The 20,510-nt window shown below is 46.9% G+C and overlaps 2 protein-coding genes across 2 annotated transcripts in view; both read right to left on the bottom strand.

The window, feature by feature from the left end:
- The window catches only part of LOC128373210 (uncharacterized), a 17,361-nt gene extending 6,403 nt beyond the window's left edge, over positions 1-10,958 (bottom strand). Inside the window, exons 1-9 of the mRNA XM_053333506.1 lie at positions 10,419-10,958; positions 9,778-9,834; positions 9,297-9,505; positions 8,968-9,010; positions 8,507-8,632; positions 7,632-7,739; positions 5,964-6,182; positions 2,689-2,835; positions 291-530 (exon numbers count right to left, since the gene is read on the bottom strand). Of these exons, the coding sequence (XP_053189481.1) occupies positions 291-530; positions 2,689-2,835; positions 5,964-6,182; positions 7,632-7,739; positions 8,507-8,632; positions 8,968-9,010; positions 9,297-9,505; positions 9,778-9,834; positions 10,419-10,958 (1,689 nt within the window). The remainder of the gene's footprint in view (positions 1-290; positions 531-2,688; positions 2,836-5,963; positions 6,183-7,631; positions 7,740-8,506; positions 8,633-8,967; positions 9,011-9,296; positions 9,506-9,777; positions 9,835-10,418) is intronic.
- Positions 10,959-15,706: 4,748 nt separating this feature from the next.
- The window catches only part of LOC128373208 (cullin-9), a gene marked incomplete at its 5' end in the record, with an annotated part of 49,993 nt that continues 45,189 nt past the window's right edge, over positions 15,707-20,510 (bottom strand). The window contains 6 exon segments of the mRNA XM_053333505.1: positions 15,707-16,727; positions 16,729-16,885; positions 16,967-16,974; positions 16,976-17,059; positions 17,351-17,480; positions 17,569-17,714. Of these exon segments, the coding sequence (XP_053189480.1) occupies positions 16,662-16,727; positions 16,729-16,885; positions 16,967-16,974; positions 16,976-17,059; positions 17,351-17,480; positions 17,569-17,714 (591 nt within the window).

The following is a 20,510-nucleotide window of genomic DNA, read 5'->3' as shown; positions in this document are numbered from 1 at the left end:
TCAACTAGTTTGGCATGATCTTACATCCTTCCTTCCTTCCTTCCTTCCTTCCTTCCTACCTAACACCATATCAACTAGTTTGGCATGATCTTACATCCTTCCTTCCTTCCTTCCTTCCTTCCTTCCTACGTAACACCATATCAACTAGTGTGGCATGATCTTACATTATAACTTTTATATTAAATAAAGCTAATGGAATACTATTGTTCTAAATATTACATTTCATCTGGTTACCATGGAGACCAGGAAACATTTAGTAATTATTAGTATAAGCAAAGTGAGCGTCTCACCGTGGGCTCGATGATCGGCTGGCTGACGACGCCCTCGTACAGCTCGGGGTCGAGCACCATTTTGCTTCCCAGCTCCAGCTTGGCGTTGGCTCTCGCTCTCAGCTGCCGGTCGTCATGGTTACTGTTAGCGGCGGCGAACTCCTCCTCCTCGGCTGCTGCGGCGGCGGTGGCGCTGCAGAGCGTCAGGAGGAGCGGCTCCTTCACCCGGCGGATCCGGATCGCCTTCTTCCCCGATCTCAGCTGACATTTAAAAACAAAACATTTTTTAGTGGGGAAAAGAACTCAATGAGGTTATAACCAGGCGGGGAGCTCCGGTCCAACCAGGAAGTAACTTAGAGCTGCATTCTATCAAAAGGCCACCAGGGGGCGACCGTCTCTATACAAGTCAATGGAGAATTCACCAACTTCTCACTTGATTTCTAACCTCAGTAAACGTTTTCAAAATGTGTTTATGGTCTCAATCGCTAGTTTAAAGCCTTCTTCAATGCAGTATGATGTTCATTTGGGACATTTTGGCCTCCCTGATTTTATATGTGACGATAAAGCAGGGTATGCATTAGGGCGTGGCTACGTCCTGATTGACAGGTTGATTGACCAATGTCCTCGAGATCCAGCCCTCGTAACCATAGCAACCTCCCCGCTCCGCCCCCATGTCCCCGCCTCATGCCCATATAAGTAGAATCCATGTTTTTATTTTTCCCAGCATGCACCTGAAATTGGGTGACGTCCATTTCTTCTATACAGTCTGTGGTAATCACTGAAGATACGTGGCATGATATGATTGAAACACAGCAAAACAACTAGCAACTCCAGAATGTGGAGGCATTGTAAGATTCTTTATTACACCTAAAATGAAAAAGGGAAGATCAGCATCACCAGACAACCCTGCTGGAGACTGTGGGGGGGTCACACACATATTTTTTGGCATTGTAACAAAATTAGGAGATTTTGGGAAGATGTGTGCGGGAGGGGTTGAATGACATTTTGAGACGCCTAAAACATGCATTGCACTTTATTTTGGATGTACTAATCAAACATTCCAGATGAGGACCGCTACAAGATCAAGATTTTACTGGCAGCTTCAAAAAACGGAAGGATAGAGGAGAGAAAGGAAGGATAGAGGAGAGAGAGGAAGGAGAGGAGGAGAGGAAGGAGAGGAGACAGAGGAGAGAGAGGAAGGAGAGGAGGAGAGGAAGGAGAGGAGACAGAGGAGAGAGAGGAAGGAGAGAGGAGAGAGAGGAAGGAGAGGAGGAGAGGAAGGAAAGGAGAGAGAGGAAGGAGAGAGGAGAGAGAGGAAGGAGAGGAGAGAGAGAGGAGAGAGAGGAAGGAGAGGAGAGAGAGGAAGGAGAGGAGAGAGAGAGGAAGGAGAGGAGAGAGAGGAAGGAGAGGAGAGAGAGAGGAAGGAGAAGAGAGAGAGGAAGGAGAGGAGAGAGAGAGGAAGGAGAAGAGAGAGAGGAAGGAGAGGAGAGAGAGGAAGGAAAGGAGAGAGAGGAAGGAGAGGAGAGAGAGAGGAAGGAGAGGAGAGAGAGAGGAAGGAGAGGAGAGAGAGAGGAAGGAGAGGAGAGAGAGGAGAGAGAGGAAGGAGAAGAGAGAGAGGAAGGAGAGGAGGAGAGGAAGGAAAGGAGAGAGAGGAAGGAGAAGAGAGAGAGGAAGGAGAGGAGGAGAGGAAGGAAAGGAGAGAGAGGAAGGAGAGGAGAGAGAGGAAGGAGAGGAGAGAGGAAGGAGAGGAGAGAGAGGAAGGAGAGGAGAGAGAGGAAGGAGAGGAGAGAGGAAGGAGAGGAGAGAGAGGAAGGAGAGGAAGGAGAGGAGGAGAGGAAGGAAAGGAGAGAGAGGAAGGAGAGGAGAGAGAGGAAGGAGAGGAGAGAGAGAGGAAGGAGAGGAGAGAGAGGAAGGAGAGGAGAGAGAGAGGAAGGAAAGGAGAGAGAGGAAGGAAAGGAGAGAGAGGAAGGAGAGGAGAGAGAGAGGAAGGAAAGGAGAGAGAGGAAGGAGAGAGGAGAGAGAGGAAGGAGAGAGGAGAGAGGAAGGAGAGAGGAGAGAGGAAGGAGAGGAGAGAGAGGAAGGAGAGGAGAGAGAGGAAGGAGAGGAGAGAGAGGAAGGAGAGGAGGAGAGAGGAAGGAGAGGAGAGAGGAAGGAGAGGAGAGGAGAGAGAGGAAGGAGAGGAGAGAGAGGAAGGAGAGGAGAGAGAGGAAGGAGAGGAGAGAGAGGAAGGAGAGAAGAGAGAGGAAGGAGAGGAGAGAGAGGAAGGAGAGGAGGAGAACTGGATGGGATAGTTGACGAGATCTGCGTTATGGAGACTCTTACATATAATATAAGACCACAACAAACACTATGGGAAACCAGATGGAGGAAATGGAAAAGGAAATCTTCACAGTATGGAAATGAAACAGGAAGTGCTCACCAAGAGGGCGGTGAACTCCACTTCCTCGTTGATGTCCTCTGAGGTGAACTCGATGTCGCTGAAGTTCTCCTTGATGTCGAAGGTGAGCTCGCCGTGTTCCTCGGACTTGATGACGCCTTCGATGTCGTCCAGGCTGACGATGAAGCCCTGCAGAGATTTAAAGGAGCAGCGTCACTAAAATACACCCAAGTAATCTGAGACCTCCATGATGTCACTGAGCTGTGTAGTCTAGTTTCAGCCACTAGGAGGCGCTCTAAGCTTCTTGTGTAGAAGGACCGGTTGGAGTAGAGAGGAGAGAGAGGAAGGAGAGGAGAGGAGAGAGGAAGGAGAGGAGAGAGAGAGGAGAGGAGAGGAGAGAGGAAGGAGAGGAGAGAGAGGAAGGAGAGAGGAAGGAAAGGAGAGAGAGGAAGGAGAGGAGAGAGAGGAGAGAAAGGAAGGATAGAGGAGAGAAAGGAAGGATAGAGGAGAGAGAGGAAGGAGAGGAGAGAGAGGAGAGAGAGGAAGGAGAGGAGAGAGAGGAAGGAGAGGAGAGAGAGGAAGGAGAGGAGAGAGAGGAAGGAGAGAGGAAGGAAAGGAGAGAGAGGAAGGAGAGGAGAGAGAGGAAGGAGAGAGGAAGGAAAGGAGAGAGAGGAAGGAGAGGAGAGAGGAGAGAAAGGAAGGATAGAGGAGAGAAAGGAAGGATAGAGGAGAGAGAGGAAGGAGAGGAGAGAGGAAAGAGAGGAAGGAGAGGAGAGAGAGGAAGGAGAGAGGAAGGAGAGGAGAGAGAGGAAGGAGAGAGGAAGGAGAGAGGAAGGAGAGGAAGGAGAGAGGAAGGAGAGGAAGGAGAGAGGGAGGAAGGAGAGGAGAGAGAGGAAGGAGAGGAGAGAGAGGAAGGAGAGGAGAGAGGAAAGAGAGGAAGGAAAGAGGAGAGAGAGGAAGGAGAGAGGAGAGAGAGGAAGGAGAGAGGAGAGAGGAAGGAGAGGAGAGAGGAAGGAGAGGAGAGAGGAAGGAGAGAGGAGAGAGGAAGGAGAGGAAGGAGAGGAAGGAGAGAGGAGAGAGGAAGGAGAGGAAGGAGAGGAAGGAAAGAGGAGAGAGAGGAAGGAGAGAGGAGAGAGAGGAAGGAGAGAGGAGAGAGGAAGGAGAGGAGGAGAAGAAGGAAAGAGGAGAGAGAGGAAGGAAAGAGGAGAGAGGAGAGAGAGGAAGGAGAGGAGAGAGAGAGGAAGGAGAGGAGAGAGAGGAAGAGAGGAAGGAGAGGAGAGAGAGAGGAAGGAGAGGAGAGAGAGAGAGGAAGGAGAGGAAGGAGAGAGGAAGGAGAGGAGAGAGAGGAAGGAGAGGAGAGGAAGGAGAGGAGAGAGGAGAGAGAGGAAGGAGAGGAGAGAGGAGAGAGAGGAAGGAAGGAGAGAGGAAGGAGAGGAAGGAGAGAGGAAGGAGAGGAGAGAGAGGAAGGAGAGGAGGAGAGGAAGGAGAGGAGAGAGAGGAAGGAGAGAGAGGAAGGAGAGGAGAGAGAGGAAGGAGAGGAGAGAGAGGAAGGAGAGGAGAGAGAGGAAGAGGAAGGAGAGGAAGGAAAGAGGAGAGAGGAAGGAGAGGAAGGAGAGGAGAGAGAGGAAGGAGAGGAGAGAGAGGAAGGAGAGGAGAGAGAGGAGAGAGAGGAAGGAGAGGAGAGAGCCGCTGCTCCCGTTAGCAGCGGCTAACGAGAGGAGCTGAGCAACACACACTGCAGCATGAAATAACTTCCTCTTCCTCTCATACAGGCAGCTGAGCTTCACCCTACTCGCTCTACACTGTTAGACATTCATGTTAAATGTTGACTTTCAGATTTTTAAAGTTCATCTGACTTCTTTTGTCAATGAATGGAAAATCAGCCGCGCAGTAAGAAAGAGAAATGAGAGAAATGATGCATCAATAATAGGGTTGTAAAGGGGGGGGGGGGGAATTTATGGTATATCTCCATGGGAAGTTAAGCTGGGGAATTTTGGAAATATTCCAAATTGGAAACTTTCCATGGGAATTAAATGGGAATTTATAGCAACTGAGGGTAATTTAGTGGAAAGGTATCATTTGATTGATTAATTGGATAATAAAAGTTCCACCCCTTCATTAAAAAACATTATTTTAAGTTGATGATGAAAAAAGCTGCACTAACAATGTGGCTTGATGTCCCTGAGCTGTTGAAGTTATATTAAATTATACAATTATTTATAATTTAATATTAAAAAACAACTAAATGTTTTTATTCTTAATGGTTTCACACAAAACTCTGATAAAATACATCCCTCCGTGGTCTCAGATAGCACAGATATTCACTGTACTGCATGATATACTGACTAGTATATGAACAAGAAGGCGAAAGGGGAGAGGAAAGGAAAAGAGGAAAGGAAAAGAGGAAGGGAGGACCGAGGAAAGAAGGAAGGTAGGAGCGAGCGAGGGAGGGAGAAAGGAAAAGAGGAAGGGAGGAAGGAAAGAAAGAAGGACAGAGGAAAGAAGGTAGGGGGGAGGAAAGACAGAAGGGAGTAAAGGAAGGAAGGAAGGAAGGACAGAAGGAAGGAAGGGAGGGAGAGAGGAAGGAAGGAAAGAAAGAAGGAAAGGAGGGTTGTTTTAGTCAGGTTGAGTCAAACGGTTTTAGATTCGTTCCCTAACGCTCTGGATCTGAACCAGTGAGCTGCTGAGAGGTTCTCTGTAGAGGTTCTGAGGTTCTGGTGTTCTGAGGTTCTGGTGTTCTAGTGTTCTGGTGTTCTGGTGTTCTAGTGTTCTGGTGTTCTGGTGTTCTAGTGTTCTGGTGTTCTGGTGTTCTAGTGTTCTGGTGTTCTGGTGTTCTGGTGTTCTAGTGTTCTGGTGTTCTGGTGTTCTAGTGTTCTGGTGTTCTGGTGTTCTAGTGTTCTAGTGTTCTGGTGTTCTGGTGTTCTAGTGTTCTGGTGTTCTGGTGTTCTGGTGTTCTGGTGTTCTAGTGTTCTGGTGTTCTGGTGTTCTGGTGTTCTGGTGTTCTGAGGTTCTGAGGTTCTGGTGTTCTGGTGTTCTGGTGTTCTGGTGTTCTGATGTTCTGGTGTTCTGGTGTTCTAGTGTTCTGGTGTTCTAGTGTTCTAGTGTTCTGGTGTTCTGGTGTTCTAGTGTTCTAGTGTTCTGGTGTTCTGGTGTTCTAGTGTTCTGGTGTTCTAGTGTTCTAGTGTTCTGGTGTTCTGGTGTTCTAGTGTTCTGGTGTTCTGGTGTTCTAGTGTTCTAGTGTTCTGATGTTCTGGTGTTCTGATGTTCTGATGTTCTGATGTTCTGGTGTTCTAGTGTTCTGGTGTCGGGCTCCTCACCGTCTCTCGGGTCTCCTTGGTGACGCCGAAGGTCGCTGGGATCTTGGGTTTGATGTTGGTGGCTCGTCTCTTCTCGGTGACGATGTCGGTCAGCAGGTTGATGAGCACCTGGTCGTCCTTCAGCAGCGTCACCGAGCTGTCCTTCCTGTCGAACGTCAGGTTGGTCCGCAGCTGGCCGATGTCCACGTGGACCTGACCCGGGTACTGCCGCTCGCCGGGCTGCAACCAGGAAATCAGCAGGGTTACCGTCATTTAGTGTAACTCTGACTGTTAGCCTACTGTCATTTAGTGTTACTCTAACTGTTACTGTCACTCTAACTGTTCCTGTCATTTAGTGTTACTCTAACTGTTACTGTCACTCTAACTGTTCCTGTCATTTAGGGTTACTCTGACTGTCATTTGGTGTTACTCTGACTGTTACTGTCATCTCTGACTGTTACTGTCATTTGGTGTTACTCTGACTGTTCCTGTCATTTAGTGTAACTCTAACTGTTCCTGTCATTTAGTGTAACTCTAACTCTTCCTGTCATTTAGTGTTACTCTAACTGTTCCTGTCATTTAGTGTAACTCTGACTGTTACTGTCATTTAGTGTTACTCTGACTGTTCCTGTCATTTAGTGTTACTCTGACTGTTCCTGTCATTTAGTGTAACTCTGACTGTTCCTGTCATTTAGTGTAACTCTAACTGTTTCTGTCATTTAGTGTTACTCTAACTGTTCCTGTCATTTAGTGTTACTCTAACTGTTCCTGTCATTTAGTGTTACTCTGACTGTTACTGTCATTTAGTGTTACTCTAACTATTCCTGTCATTTAGTGTTACTCTAACTGTTCCTGTCATTTAGTGTTACTCTAACTATTCCTGTCATTTAGTGTTACTCTGACTGTTCCTGTCATTTAGTGTTACTCTGACTGTTCCTGTCATTTAGTGTTACTCTAACTGTTCCTGTCATTTAGTGTAACTCTGACTGTTCCTGTCATTTAGTGTAACTCTAACTGTTTCTGTCATTTAGTGTTACTCTGACTGTTCCTGTCATTTAGTGTTACTCTAACTGTTCCTGTCATTTAGTGTTACTCTAACTGTTCCTGTCATTTAGTGTAACTCTGACTGTTCCTGTCATTTAGTGTAACTCTAACTGTTTCTGTCATTTAGTGTTACTCTAACTGTTCCTGTCATTTAGTGTTACTCTAACTGTTCCTGTCATTTAGTGTTACTCTGACTGTTACTGTCATTTAGTGTTACTCTAACTATTCCTGTCATTTAGTGTTACTCTAACTGTTCCTGTCATTTAGTGTTACTCTAACTATTCCTGTCATTTAGTGTTACTCTAACTGTTCCTGTCATTTAGTGTTACTCTAACTATTCCTGTCATTTAGTGTTACTCTGACTGTTCCTGTCATTTAGTGTTACTCTGACTGTTACTGTCATTTAGTGTTACTCTAACTGTTCCTGTCATTTAGTGTTACTCTAACTGTTCCTGTCATTTAGTGTCCAACAGGCTCAGTGACACGAAAACAAAGGAGAATAAACATCTGAAAAACTAAAAAAATGAAAAATGAAAAAAATAAAAACCCAAAAACTAAAAACCTAAAAAACCAAAAACAGGAAAACTACAAACAGGAAACAGGAAACAGGAAACAGGAAACAGGAAGGAGGGGTTGGAGTCTGACCTGCGGCTCTGAGATGGGCTGACTGACGACGGCCTCGTAGATCTCCGTGTCGACGTTCTCGGTTCCACCCGGAGCCACTTTCACGTCCGTCGCTATCAAACTGTTCAGCTTTAATATCGAAAAACAGAAAAAACACAATAAATAATAAATAAACACGTTAACCACTTAACGCACGCTGATCCGTCTACGGGACGGACCGGATGTTAGGAGGTAACCACACGTTCTTCTGGATGTTTTAAACACCAACCCTTAAACATGTATATTCATGCCGTACATCGTTGGAAACCTTAGATTCTCCTCATTCATTCAATTTTGATTGTAGGCAAAGGGGATGTGAAGTTATAGGTGTTTGATTGTGGTTATACAGCTTTGGTAACCATGGTAACCAAGTGTCCATTTGGAGTCTCCAAAAAGGACCTGAGGAAAACGCATGGACATACCTGTTGAAAAATAACTCTGAAAAATTCATCTTTTGGTCTTTTGACTCCAAATTTGGACTGCATGAAGCCAAGACCTGTGGCTGTGGCCTCATTGTGTCTATATCCTGCTGAGAGGTCCCTGACCCCTAACCCTGAGAGGTCCCTGAATGTCTGTACACATGTCATTGTATAGGCAAACCTATGGGCGAGTAAACAACCCCATCATTGTAACCTCTGCCACTCTTTGTCAGTAAGTCACAGAATCACACAGACACTTTTACAAGAATCCTGAGAGTGTTTCCTTTCCAATGATACCAGACACATCTCTGAGTCTCAAACTATGTGGGATCTGTGCTGCTCACAACTTGGGCATGTCGTTTAGGCTAACAGCATAAAAAACATGGATGTGTATTAAGTGGTTAACCAGTATAACCCAGTATAGACCAGTCGGCTCACCTTCTCCCTGCAGGCCGTGAAGTGAACTCGGACTCCGGGCACCATCGCCTTCGGGTTCCCGAAGAACGCCGGAAAGCTGAACGTGAACTTCTCCAGATCTTCTCTCTCGATGTATCCGAAACTCGGCTGAGGAACAAACAGGAAGTCACTGATTAACAAACAGGAAGTCACTGATTAACAAACAGGAAGTCTCTAATGAACAAACAGGAAGTCACTGATTAACAAACAGGAAGTCTCTAATTAACAAACAGGAAGTCTCTAATTAACAAACAGGAAGTCTCTAATTAACAAACAGGAAGTCTCTAATTAACAAACAGGAAGTCTCTAATTAACAAACAGGAAGTCTCTAATTAACAAACAGGAAGTCTCTAATTAACAAACAGGAAGTCTCTAATTATCATAAGTTATATTTATAGTTATACATTATAATATAAGTCATGGGTCACATGACGGCGTCTTACCCCGACGAAGGAGATGATGCCGGTGGATCTTCCCGGCGGAGGCCTGAGGACACGAGGAGAGTCGGTCACATGACTTAATAAATGAGATTATAATATAATAATAATATATTATATATCTAGTAGTGATGACTCGGAGCTCTTTCACACACAGGAAGCTAACCACGCACACACATTCATACACCGTTGGCATAGCAACGGGAGCAATTTGGGGCTAAGCGTCGTGCCCAAGGACACACCAACACGCGGACCGGAGCAGCCGGGAATCGAACCTCCGGGTCCAGAACCCCCCCCCCCCCCCAAATAACCCACCAATACATTTCACATCGTACTTTTCAAACGTGCGTTTTCCCAGCAGGCCGAAGGGCTTGGAGCTCCTCGAGGGTTCAGGTCTGGGTTTGGAGGGGGGCGGGGCTACAGGCGGGGGGGCGGGCTCAACAGCAGGAGTTTGAGTGATAGGCGGCTCCTCTGACGTCTTATTGGCCGTCTTTAAGTCAGCCGGCGTCGAATCAGAACCGGGAGCTGAAATCAAAGCTTTGATCTGAAGAAGAAAAACAGAAACAATAGTATTCCATTAGGTAGGAAGGAAGGAAGGAAGGAAGGAAGGAAGGAAGGAAGGAAGGAAGATCATGCCTAACTAGTTGATATGGTGTTAGGTAGGAAGGAAGGAAGGAAGGAAGGAAGGAAGGAAGGAAGGAAGGAAGGATGTAAGATCATGCCTAACTAGTTGATATGGTGTTAGGTAGGAAGGAAGGAAGGAAGGAAGGAAGGAAGGAAGGAAGGAAACTAAAGTGAACAGCAGTTTGGACTCACCCACTCCGGCTGGTCTGGAGGCGGGTTCGGCATCACTTCCTCCACAACAGGCACCGTCTGAACAAACACACACATAGAAATATATAAATATATAAATATAAATATAAAGACAAAGATGATGGAGTCTAGTGAAGCCGATCAATAATGAATGACAGCAGTGTGACGGTGGCGCCCTCCGCTGGCGGGAGTGAGACATGACAGGTGGAGATGAGCAGGAACCAACAGGTGGAGATGAGCTTTCTTTATATAAAACAAAGAAGATCAATCACTGGAAGAGTCATGAGTGTGACGTCAGACACAAGAGTCCGAACCGTTGCCATGGCTACCAAGCTACAGAACCGTTGCCATGGCTACCAAGCTACTAAACTGCACCGTGGTGCTTAGACCAAGTCCAGCCGAGTAAAGCTAGACATTTAAAACATCCTTCAGAGTCCAGTCCGACCCACATCAGACCACATCAGGCTGTCTGTGGCCCCTCAATGAAAATGAGTTTTGACCCCCCCCCCCCCCCGAAGGATCGGACCGAAACCGGATCGGACTGAACCCTCCCCACCACAGTCTCTCTAGAGTCTGAAACACTGAATATATAAATATAAACTATGAAGTGACAAACAGCTGATCAATAACCAATCACAGCTCACCTCTCCGGGCCAGGTGGGGGGGGGGGAACGCCGGGAAGCCGAATGGAGGGACACAGGCCGGCGGTGGGGGGCCCGGTGGCACCGGCACGGGTCCGTAGGCTGCAGGGTCCGCAGGAGGCAAGGCGACGGGAGGAGGGGGGGGCAGAGGCGGGGGAGGGACAGGGACAGGTCCGGGCTCAGGGCCCCACGGCTCAGGTGGCCCCTCCGGACCCCAACCGGGAGGCCCCCAGCCATGGGGAGGGAGCGGCCGGTCGGGGCCCCAGTCCTCCGGGTGCCTCCATTCTTCACGGTACCTCCTCCAGGCTTCACAGTGAAGCCTCCATTCCTCTGGGTGGGGGGGCCTCCAGTCCTCTGGTAAGGGGCCCCAGTCCTCAGGGGGGCGCAGCCAGTCATCTGGATGGGGCCCCCAGCCTGGCGGTGGTGGTCCTCTCGGTCCCCAGTCAGGGGACAGAGGTCTCCTCGGGCCCCACTCTGGTGGCGGGGGACCCCATCCACCGGGCGGCGGGGGTCCCCAGCCTCCCGGTGGTGGGGGGGCCCCATTCCTCAGGAGGTGGGGGGGCCCCATCCTCCCGGTGGCGGGGGGCCCCATTCCTCAGGAGGCAGGGGCCATCCTTCTGGAGGCGGAGGGCCCCAGCCTCCCGGTGGAGGGGGGCCCCATCCCGGCGGAGGGCCCATGTCGTCCCCCGGGGGGCCAGGCGGGTGGCGGCCGCGGGTCGGAGCCTCTCCTCGGCCCATCTTCCCCGGAAGTCCCGGCAGGCTAACGGAGCTAACGAAGCTAACGGCTAACACTCAGAAACACGCAGCTTCACGCGGAAACTCATCAGCTAACGCTTCAGTAACGTTTCCGGTTTCATTTAAACTTTTTAAAAAAGTCAACAAACTGTTTTTATTTGTTTCTTCCTGAAATAAAAACAACAACAAGCTGCAGCTGCATGCTCCCAGCTGCTGCTGCTGCTTCTTCTTCTGCGGTTTTATTAGCGGCCGTAAACACAACCAATCAGCGCATTACCGCCACCACATGGCCAAACATGAGAATTACATTTAATATTTATATTCTCACTTCAGTCATTTTATTAATATTACACTGAAAAATGATCCGGTGACTGTCAGTTCTTTGAGATTAAAGTGAACTTTGGAGGAGGGGGGGGGGGGGGGGGGTGATAGTGGAAACCTCCATCACTCCACTAGGTCTGTGTGAGCAGAGCTGTTTATCAGGTTCAGGGTTGCTCTGTTCAAACACAATCACTTTATACTCGTTCATCCTTCTCTTCATCAGGCTCCATCAGGGAGGACATGCCCCCCCCCCCCCCCCCCCCACACACACACACACACTTCTCAAAATCCCATTTGTGTTTATTATTACGTTTTACCTGCATGACATCATCTCTACGGACCGTCACTGTGCTTTCATCTGTTCCTGCCGTCTGCTCTGAAGCAGGAACGTCCACAAAGGTTCAGAACATGTCTGCAGAGCTTCACCTTCACCTTTCTTCATCTGATCAGCTGATCTCAGTCTTCAGACAGTTGATTGGTCCAGGGTTATTACAGTTCACTAAAACTAAAACTAGCAATGAAAAAATAATTTAGTAAACTGAAATGAAAATAAAAACTAAAATGAAGAATGTAAAACTAACTAAAACTAAACTAAACTTAACTGCAGATAAATTCAGTTTCATGTTCTCCCTTGGTTACTTCCTGTCCTGCAGCAGCCGGTTAAAGAATAAAATTAAAAAGACTTGATGATAAAACATATTTGGTGTCACACATTCTTTCATCCTTTTCAGCTTCTACGAGTCAAGACTTTCTCTGAATACCTGAAAAACTAAAACTAAACTGAAAATAGTCAATTCCTCAAAATAAAACCAAACTAAAACTACTAAATCATTCGTTGAACTCACTGAAACTGAACTGAAATAAAAAAGCAAACTGAAAAACTAAATAAAAATAAAAACTAAAGAAAAATTTCAAAACTATAAAAACCTTGGATTGGTCATGTGTTCACCTGCAGCCTCATAAAACCTTTGTGGAATAGTTCGGATGTAAAGTGTAAACAGAGAAATTTGCTTTTATTACATTTTCACAAACAGAATAAAACTGACACACGATTCTGAACCTGTTTTAAAGAGTCTTTGTCATCTGAGATCACCCAGCCCATTTTCCTTCCTGTCTTCTTTTCCTTCTTTCCTTCCTTCCTTCCTTCCTTCTTTCCTTCCTTCTTTCCTTCCAGTCTTCTTTTATTAGGAATATGAATTCAGTTTTTGTTGACATTGTCAGAAAGGTAATTATTCCACCTTCTACTTTATTATTGAGGTCATAGTGTGTGTGTGTGTGTGTGTGTGTGTGTGTGTGGGGGGGGGGGGGGGGTCCAAAACACCTTTGGTTTTGGACTGGTCTTAAATGCATTCATAGAGGTTAGAGACTGGTTAAACCGGTTTCAGACAGTTTTCTGACTGGTTTCAAACTGGGTTTTTGTAGATTACTGGGGTACATTATACTGAAAAGTGTCCCTAATATTGTGTCCACTCCATTAAAGTACATGGGGAGGGGGGGGGGGGGGGGCAAACTATTAGGAACACTTCTCAATATAATGCATCACAGCACAGACGCCACCATGACCTCGATAATAAACACAAAGTTGAGGTAGTATGTCTTATTTCATCCTTTACAGCTTCTACTAATCAAAGCTTTCCTCCTGAAACCTGAAACTAAGACTACAACTACAGAAACACTAAAACTACTTCATCACCCTCCCTACGTTTAAGAGGCTTCAAACGTTCCTTTGTGATAAAGCTTCTAGTTGGGGTTCCAGCTCCTAGTTTATGCTGCTATAGGCTTAGACTGCCGGGGGACTCCCATGATGCACTGGGCTCCTCTCTCCTCCTCCCTCTCTCTCTCTATCCATCCATCTATCCTCTCTCCTCCTTCCTCTCTCTCTCTATCCATCCATCCATCTATCCTCTCTCCTCCTCCCTCTCTCTCTCTATCCATCCATCTATCCTCTCTCCTCCTCCCTCTCTCTCTCTATCCATCCATCTATCCTCTCTCCTCCTCCCTCTCTCTCTCTATCCATCCATCTATCCTCTCTCCTCCTCCCTCTCTCTCTCTCTCTATCCATCCATCTATCCTCTCTCCTCCTCCCTCCCTCTCTCTCTCTATCCATCCATCTATATCCATTAACATTCATGTTCTATTAATGCATCAATAAGCTAAACTTCTTCCCCGGAGTTGTCTGTGCTTTCTGGTCTCACAGGTAATCTGGGCCTGGAGACGTCCGGATGACGGATTCCAGTCCTGGACCTTCAATGTGCTTCTCTCTCCTCTCCTTCCTCTCTCTCCTTCCCTCCTTCCTCTCTCTCTCCTCTCCTTCCTCTCTCTCTCCTCTCTCTCCTCTCCTTCCTCTCTCTCCTCTCCTTCCTCTCTCTCCTTCCCTCCTTCCTCTCTCTCCTCTCCTTCCTCTCTCCTTCCTCTCTCTCCTCTCCTTCCTCTCTCTCTCCTCTCCTTCCTCTCTCTCCTCTCCTTCCTCTCTCTCTCCTCCTTCCTCTCTCCTTCCTCTCTCTCCTCTCCTCCCTCTCTCTCCTCTTCTTCCTCTCTCTCCTCTCCTTCCTCTCTCCTTCCTCTCTCTCCTCTCCTTCCTCTCTCTCCTCTCTCTCCTCTCCTTCCTCTCTCTCCTCTCCTTCCTCTCTCTCTTCTCTCCTTCCTCTCTTCTCCTTTCCTTCCTCTCTTCTCCTTTCCTTCCTCTCTCTCCTCCTCTCCTTCCTCTCTCCTCTCTACTCCAACCGGTCCAAGCAGATTCTGGTTCTGAGGGTTCTTCCTGTTAAAGGGAGTTTTTTCTCTCCACTGTCACCAAGTGCTGCTCATGTGGGAATGTTGGGTCTCTTTAAATGAAACCTGAAGAGTTCGGTGTAGTAGACCTGCTCTATGTGGAAAGAGCCTTCACTTGACTCTGCTGGGATTTGGTGCTTTATAAATAAAGATTGACTGTTCGACTCACTAAAACTAAACTGGAATAAAAATCTATCCCTGGTGTGCTCTTTACCAACCTGTCATAATGTTTTCCCATGCTTTGTTATCTGTGTAATAAACTCTCAGACTCTCCAGAAGTGTGAATGAAATGAGAAGCGTCCTGCAGCGTAGCAGAAAAAGCTTTTATTTAGTTTGCTGGTTGAAGTCGCTCGACTCCAACAAAGAAACCAGAAAGAACATTATATAGAACATTAATATGAATATAGGATCTCTCAAAATTACAGCAGAACGAGAGGGAGCCGGAACATCAGACTTCCCTCCGCTCCCGCAGAACGCCGACGTCTCGACAGCAAAACAAACAAACAGAAAGAGAAGCTCACCTCAGCGTCCTTTTCAAAGACAGGAAACAGAACAGGTGACGAAACGATCGACCAGTTATTGCAGTGATACTTCAGAGGCTGATTTCACCTCATACAGACTCTGTGCAGGTTTGATTCGTTCAGACGCAGAAACATCCGACATCCGACTCTTCAGACGCCGAAACATCCGACATCCGACTCTTCAGACGTAGAAACATCCGACTCTTCAGACGCAGAAACATCCGACTCTTCAGACGTAGAAACATCCGACTCTTCAGACGTAGAAACATCCGACTCTTCAGACGCAGAAACATCCGACTCTTCAGACGTAGAAACATCCGACATCCGACTCTTCAGACGTAGAAACATCCGACTCTTATAACACGTAAAAAAAACAAAAACCAACTTTCATCTGATTAAATCTAAATCTGACGGTTACAGAGGAAGTGCTGCTACTCTCAAACGAAGGCAACCTCCATCTTTACAGAGAATCAAGGCAGAACGTGTGATGAAAGGAACATTACAAAAAGAAGAAGAGTGAGAGGAGGAACCAACAAGTCTCCAGATTCAATATTTATCCCTTTTTTTTTTATAAGGTTTTTTTTTTTCCATCTCCCCAAAAAAGAAGAAAAAAAGCAGCAGAAACAAACATTTTGTTCAGTGAAACCTTTAAACTAACAAACTTCCTCTGAAAGAAACAAACACCCTTCATCATCTTCTTCATCATCATCATCATCATCATCGCTGTCGGACAGACGAGAAACACCAAAAACCACCGAGACCCGAAACCGGGCCGAGCCTCGAGACCAGAACCCGAAACCAGGACTGAGCCGAGCTTTAGGAGGAGAAACCCGATCTGAGATTAAAGTCAGGATCTGAAAACAGGAAGTTTAAGTCTGAAACCTTCCAAAATAAAAGTTCTGAGACCAATAACAAATGTATCCCATTAAAGACTGTCGGGTCGGGTGCCAAACTGTGTCTCAGTAAACCAGTTGTATACTGGTTTTAAACTGGGTTTTGAAGTGGTTTCAGACTAGGTTTAAACCAGTTTTAGAATGTGAAACTGGTGTCAAATTGGTTTCGGACTGGTCTTAAATGCATTTATAGAGGTTAGAGACTGGTTTAAACTGGTTTCAGACAGTTTTCTGACTGGTTTCAAACTGGGTTTTGACTGAACTAGTTTTGAAATGATTTTAGACTGGGTTTAAACTGGTTTGTAGATTATGTCCTTTACTGGTTGAGGACAGATTTGGTCACTATCTGATTTTAGACTGGTGTGTGAACCAGTTGTATACTGGGTTCAAACTGGGTTTGAAGTGGTTTCAGTTTTAGAGTGTGAGACTGGTCACACTGGTATTAGACCTGGTCTTAAACCCGTTTCAGACAGATTAAGGACTGTTTGAAACAAGGTTAATACCAGTTTAGACTGGTTTCAAACTGGGTTTTAACTGGTTAAAGACTGAACTGGTTTTGGACTGGTCTTAAAGTGATGTAAGACTTGTGTTTAAATGGTTTAACTGGTTCCAGACTAACTGAACAGGTTTCAAACTGGACTCAAACTGGTTAAAAAACTAAAAGTCTTCTTCACAACTTTAAAGTCAAACTTTTTATCTTTTGAAATAAAGTTCAGATTAAATTTAGATTTCTGGATTCTGACTTTTGTCCCTCAGAGCTGGTTTGTCCCTCGCCGTCTGCCGTACGTTATAAAAACACAGAAGGTAAGATGCAGGAAGTGGAAAAGCAAGTGCAGCAGTGTTTGGGGGGTTTGGGGGGTTCAGGTGGAGGAGGACGTCCCTCTGATCGTCTCCATCGTTCCTGACGTTCCTCGGTGGCGTCGGATGGTTGTGAGGAGGGGGGGCCGCGCCGGGCCCCACGTGTCCTCTCAGTCCTCGCTACCCAGGGTTTGGTTTTTGCGCCCGGCTCAGTCGAAGGGGCTGAAGTCCCTCTCCAGGTTCTCGGACTCGTCGTCGTCAGAGAAGAAGTCGTCCCTCGTCGATGTCGTCCTCGTCGTAGTCTTCGTGCCACTCGGGGACGTACTCTTCGTCGTACTCGTCGTCCTCGTCCTCCGCCTCCTCGCCGCCTTCCTCTCCGGTGTTGTTGTTGTTGTCCGAGTCTCCGGAGTCCGACGCTCGGTCCGACTTGGACCTGAGGACACAGCAGAGACCAGTTCAGTGTGGATCAGAGGAGGTGGCTCAGTGATTGGTGGAGGGTTGGAGAGGTACTCACACTTTGTTGGGCGTCGGTGTTGTTGGACAGGTTGGAGGCCTGAGTGGATTCTGGTTCCTGGCTGCTCTTGGACTGGTATCCCACCCTGAAGTCCTGGATGGACAGAAAGACGTGAAGCTGAGAGACAAGTTGTCCACGTTCATGATCTGATGTTACTGGATGAACTGAACCATCATCATTTAAAGACTAAAGAAGTGAGCTTTAGGGTCTGTAATGTGAATGAGACTCAAGACTGGTTTCAGACTGGTTTCAGACCAGTTTCAGGCCCTCCTCAGACTGGTTCCAGACTGGTTTTGGGCCCTCCTCAGACTGGTTTCAGACTGGTTTTGGGCCCTCCTCAGACTGGTTTCAGACTGGTTTCAGGCCCTCCTCAGACCGGGGTACCTGGGTGGAGTGCTGCAGGATGGCCAGCAGGCGCTCCTGGATGCGTCGGATCAGTTCCAGTCCGGTGTTCAGGTGTTCAGGTTTGAGCAGCCGGACACATGAAGCCAGATCAGTGCACTGCAGCAGAGGTCTCCTCTAAGGACACAGACAACACCAGTTCAGACCAGTCAGACCAGTTCAGACCAGTCAGACCAGTTCAGACCACAGAAACAGCAGACAGTCATGCAGTCAGATGAAGAGTCTCACCCAGCAGGATCTGCAGAGCGTTGGTGTGCAGGTCCAGAGCCTCCGTCTGCTGCTCCATCACGTCCATCTTCTCCGTCTCCTGGTTGTAGTAACTGTAGACGCAGGAGTAGGCCAGGACCTGCAGACAGGGGAGCAGTTAACACATGATCAGGAGGAGGAGGAAGAGGAGGAGGAGGAAGAGGAGGAGGAGGACGAAGATGAGGAAGAAGAGGAGGAGAAGGAGAGGAGGAGGAGGAGGAGGAGGAAGAGGAGGAGGAGGAAGAGGAGGAGGAGGAGGAGGAAGAGGAGGAGGAGGAAGAGGAGGAGGAGGAGGAGGAGGACGAAGATGAGGAAGAAGAGGAGGTGGAGGAAGAGGAGGAAGAAGAGGAGGAAGTTACCTTACGAGCCTGAGCCAGCACCTTACAGGCATCGATGACGAAGGTCAGAGACTTCATCTGCAGAGCTTCATTAATGGACGAAACCCTTGTTCTCCAGGTTGATGGCGAAGTCCTGCAACACAAACCAGATTCATGAGACTCTCTGAGACTCTAAGACTCTTTAAGACTCTTTAAGACTCTACTGAGTCTCTTTGAGACTCTTTAAGACTACTGAGACTCTCTGAGACTCTTTAAGACTCTACTGAGACTCTTTGAGACTCTTTAAGACTACTGAGACTCTACTGAGACTCTACTGAGACTCTACTGAGACTCTTTGAGACTCTTTAAGACTCTACTGAGACTCTTTAAGACTCTTTAAGACTCTACTGAGACTTTAAGACTCTACTGAGACTCTCTGAGACTCTTTAAGACTCTACTGAGACTCAGTGAGACTCTAAGACTCTTTAGGAATTCTTTAAGACTCTACGAGACTCACTGAGACTCTACACTAAGACTACTGAGACTCTACAAGACTCTACTGAGACTCTACTGAGACTCTTTGAGACTCTACTGAGACTCAACTGAGACTCTTTAAGACTCCACTGAGACTCTACTGAGACTCTTTAAGACTACTGAGACTCTATTGAGACTCTATTGAGACTCTACTGACACTCTACGAGACTCTTTGAGACTCTACTGAGACTCTTTAAGACTCTACTGAGACTCTACTGAGACTCTAGTGAGACTCTAAGACTCTACTGGGACTCTTTAAGACTACGAGACTCTACTGAGACCTCTACACTAAGGGACTATTGAGACTCAGTGAGACTCTAAGACTCTTTAGGACTCTTTAAGACTCTCCTGAGATTCTTTAAGACTCTACGAGACTCACTGAGACTCTACTGAGACTCTACACTAAGACTACTGAGACTCTCTGAGACTCTAAGACTCTACTGAGACTCTCTGAGACTCTAAGACTCTACTGAGACTCCTCAGACTCTACTGAGACTCAGTGAGACTCTAAGACTCTTTGAGACTCTTTAAGACTCTACGAGACTCTTTAAGACTCTACTGAGACTCTAAGACTCTACTGAGTCTTTAAGACTCTTCTGAGACTCTTTAAGACTCTCAGACTCTACTGAGACTCTACTGAGACTCTACTGAGACTCTTTAAGACTCTACTGAGGACTCAGTGAGACTCTAAGACTCTTTAGGACTCTTTAAGACTCTCAGACTCTACGAGAGACTCTCTAAGACTCCTTTAGGACTCTCAGACTCTACTGAGACTCAGTGAGACTCTGAGACTCTTTAGGACTCTTTAAGACTCTCAGACTCTACTGAGACTTCGGGGTCGGGTCAGGACCAGCAGCTCGTACCTTGGCCTGGTGGTGGAAGGTGCATCTCTCGTTATAATCCTGGAACTTCTTCTCCTGACGAGCTGCTTTACTGACCTGCAGAGACACGGAGACCAGTCAGGAAACCAGCTGCATACTGGTTTAAACTGGTTTCAGAATGTTAGACTGGTTTAAACTGGTTTCAGACTCAATTAAAACCAGTTTCAGAATGTTAGACTGGTTTTAAACTGGTTTCAGAATGTTAGACTGGTTTAAACTGGTTTAAACTGGTTTCAGAATGTTAGACTGGTTTAAACTGGTTTAAACTGGTTTCAGAATGTTAGACTGGTTTAAAACTGGTTTAAACTGTTTCAGAATGTTAGACTGGTTTTAAACTGGTTTCAGACTAGGTTTAAACCAGTTTAGACTGTGAAATGCATTTTGCAGAGGTTGGAGACCGTTGAAACTGGGTTTGAAGAGGTTTTAGAATGTTAGACTGGTTTCCAACCGGTTTAAGACTGAACTGGTTTTAAACTGGTTTCAGATTAGGTTTAAAATGGTTTGCAGACTGTCTTTCCTGGTTTAAACAGATGTTGAACTGGTCTCAATCTGCTTTCAGACTGGTGTGTAAACCAGTGGTATACTGGGTTTAAACTGGGTTAACACCAGTAAGAGTGTGGTCATGTGACCGGTGTGGGACCAACCATGGCGGAGCAGTTGTAGTAATCTTTGTGAGTCGGTTTCCATGGTTCAGACACCGCCAGCAGAAACCGTGGTTACACTTGGCACAGGTCATACTGAGGAGAGAGGGAGGGGCCTTCATCATCATCATCATCATCATCATCATCATCTTCATCACGTGTGTGTTACAGTGTGTATATATGTGTGTGTGTGTGTGTGTGTAATGTGTGTGTGTGTACATGTGTGTGTAATGTGTGTGTGTGTACATGTGTGTGTAATGTGTGTGTGTGTCTGTTTTCTATCCTGGTGGGGGACCGAAACCTGACATATTACCAACCCTGTGGGGACCGACTCCTGGTTTCCATGGTAACGAGCATTGGACTCAATAGCAAACAGCCTCCTGATAGGCCCGGGTCCCCCACAAGGTTGGTTTTCCTGACTGTGTGTGAACCCCAGAGGTCACACACGGTACTGCAGTGTGGGGACCTTTTCCTGACAAAGTGTGTAAAGTGTGTATATTAGCATGTTAGCTTTGTATTAGCA

This window comes from Scomber japonicus, chromosome 14 (genome assembly GCF_027409825.1).
Source record: "Scomber japonicus isolate fScoJap1 chromosome 14, fScoJap1.pri, whole genome shotgun sequence".
In the NCBI taxonomy this organism is placed as follows: Eukaryota; Metazoa; Chordata; class Actinopteri; order Scombriformes; family Scombridae; genus Scomber; species Scomber japonicus.
This window is presented reverse-complemented; position numbering and strand designations above follow the sequence as displayed.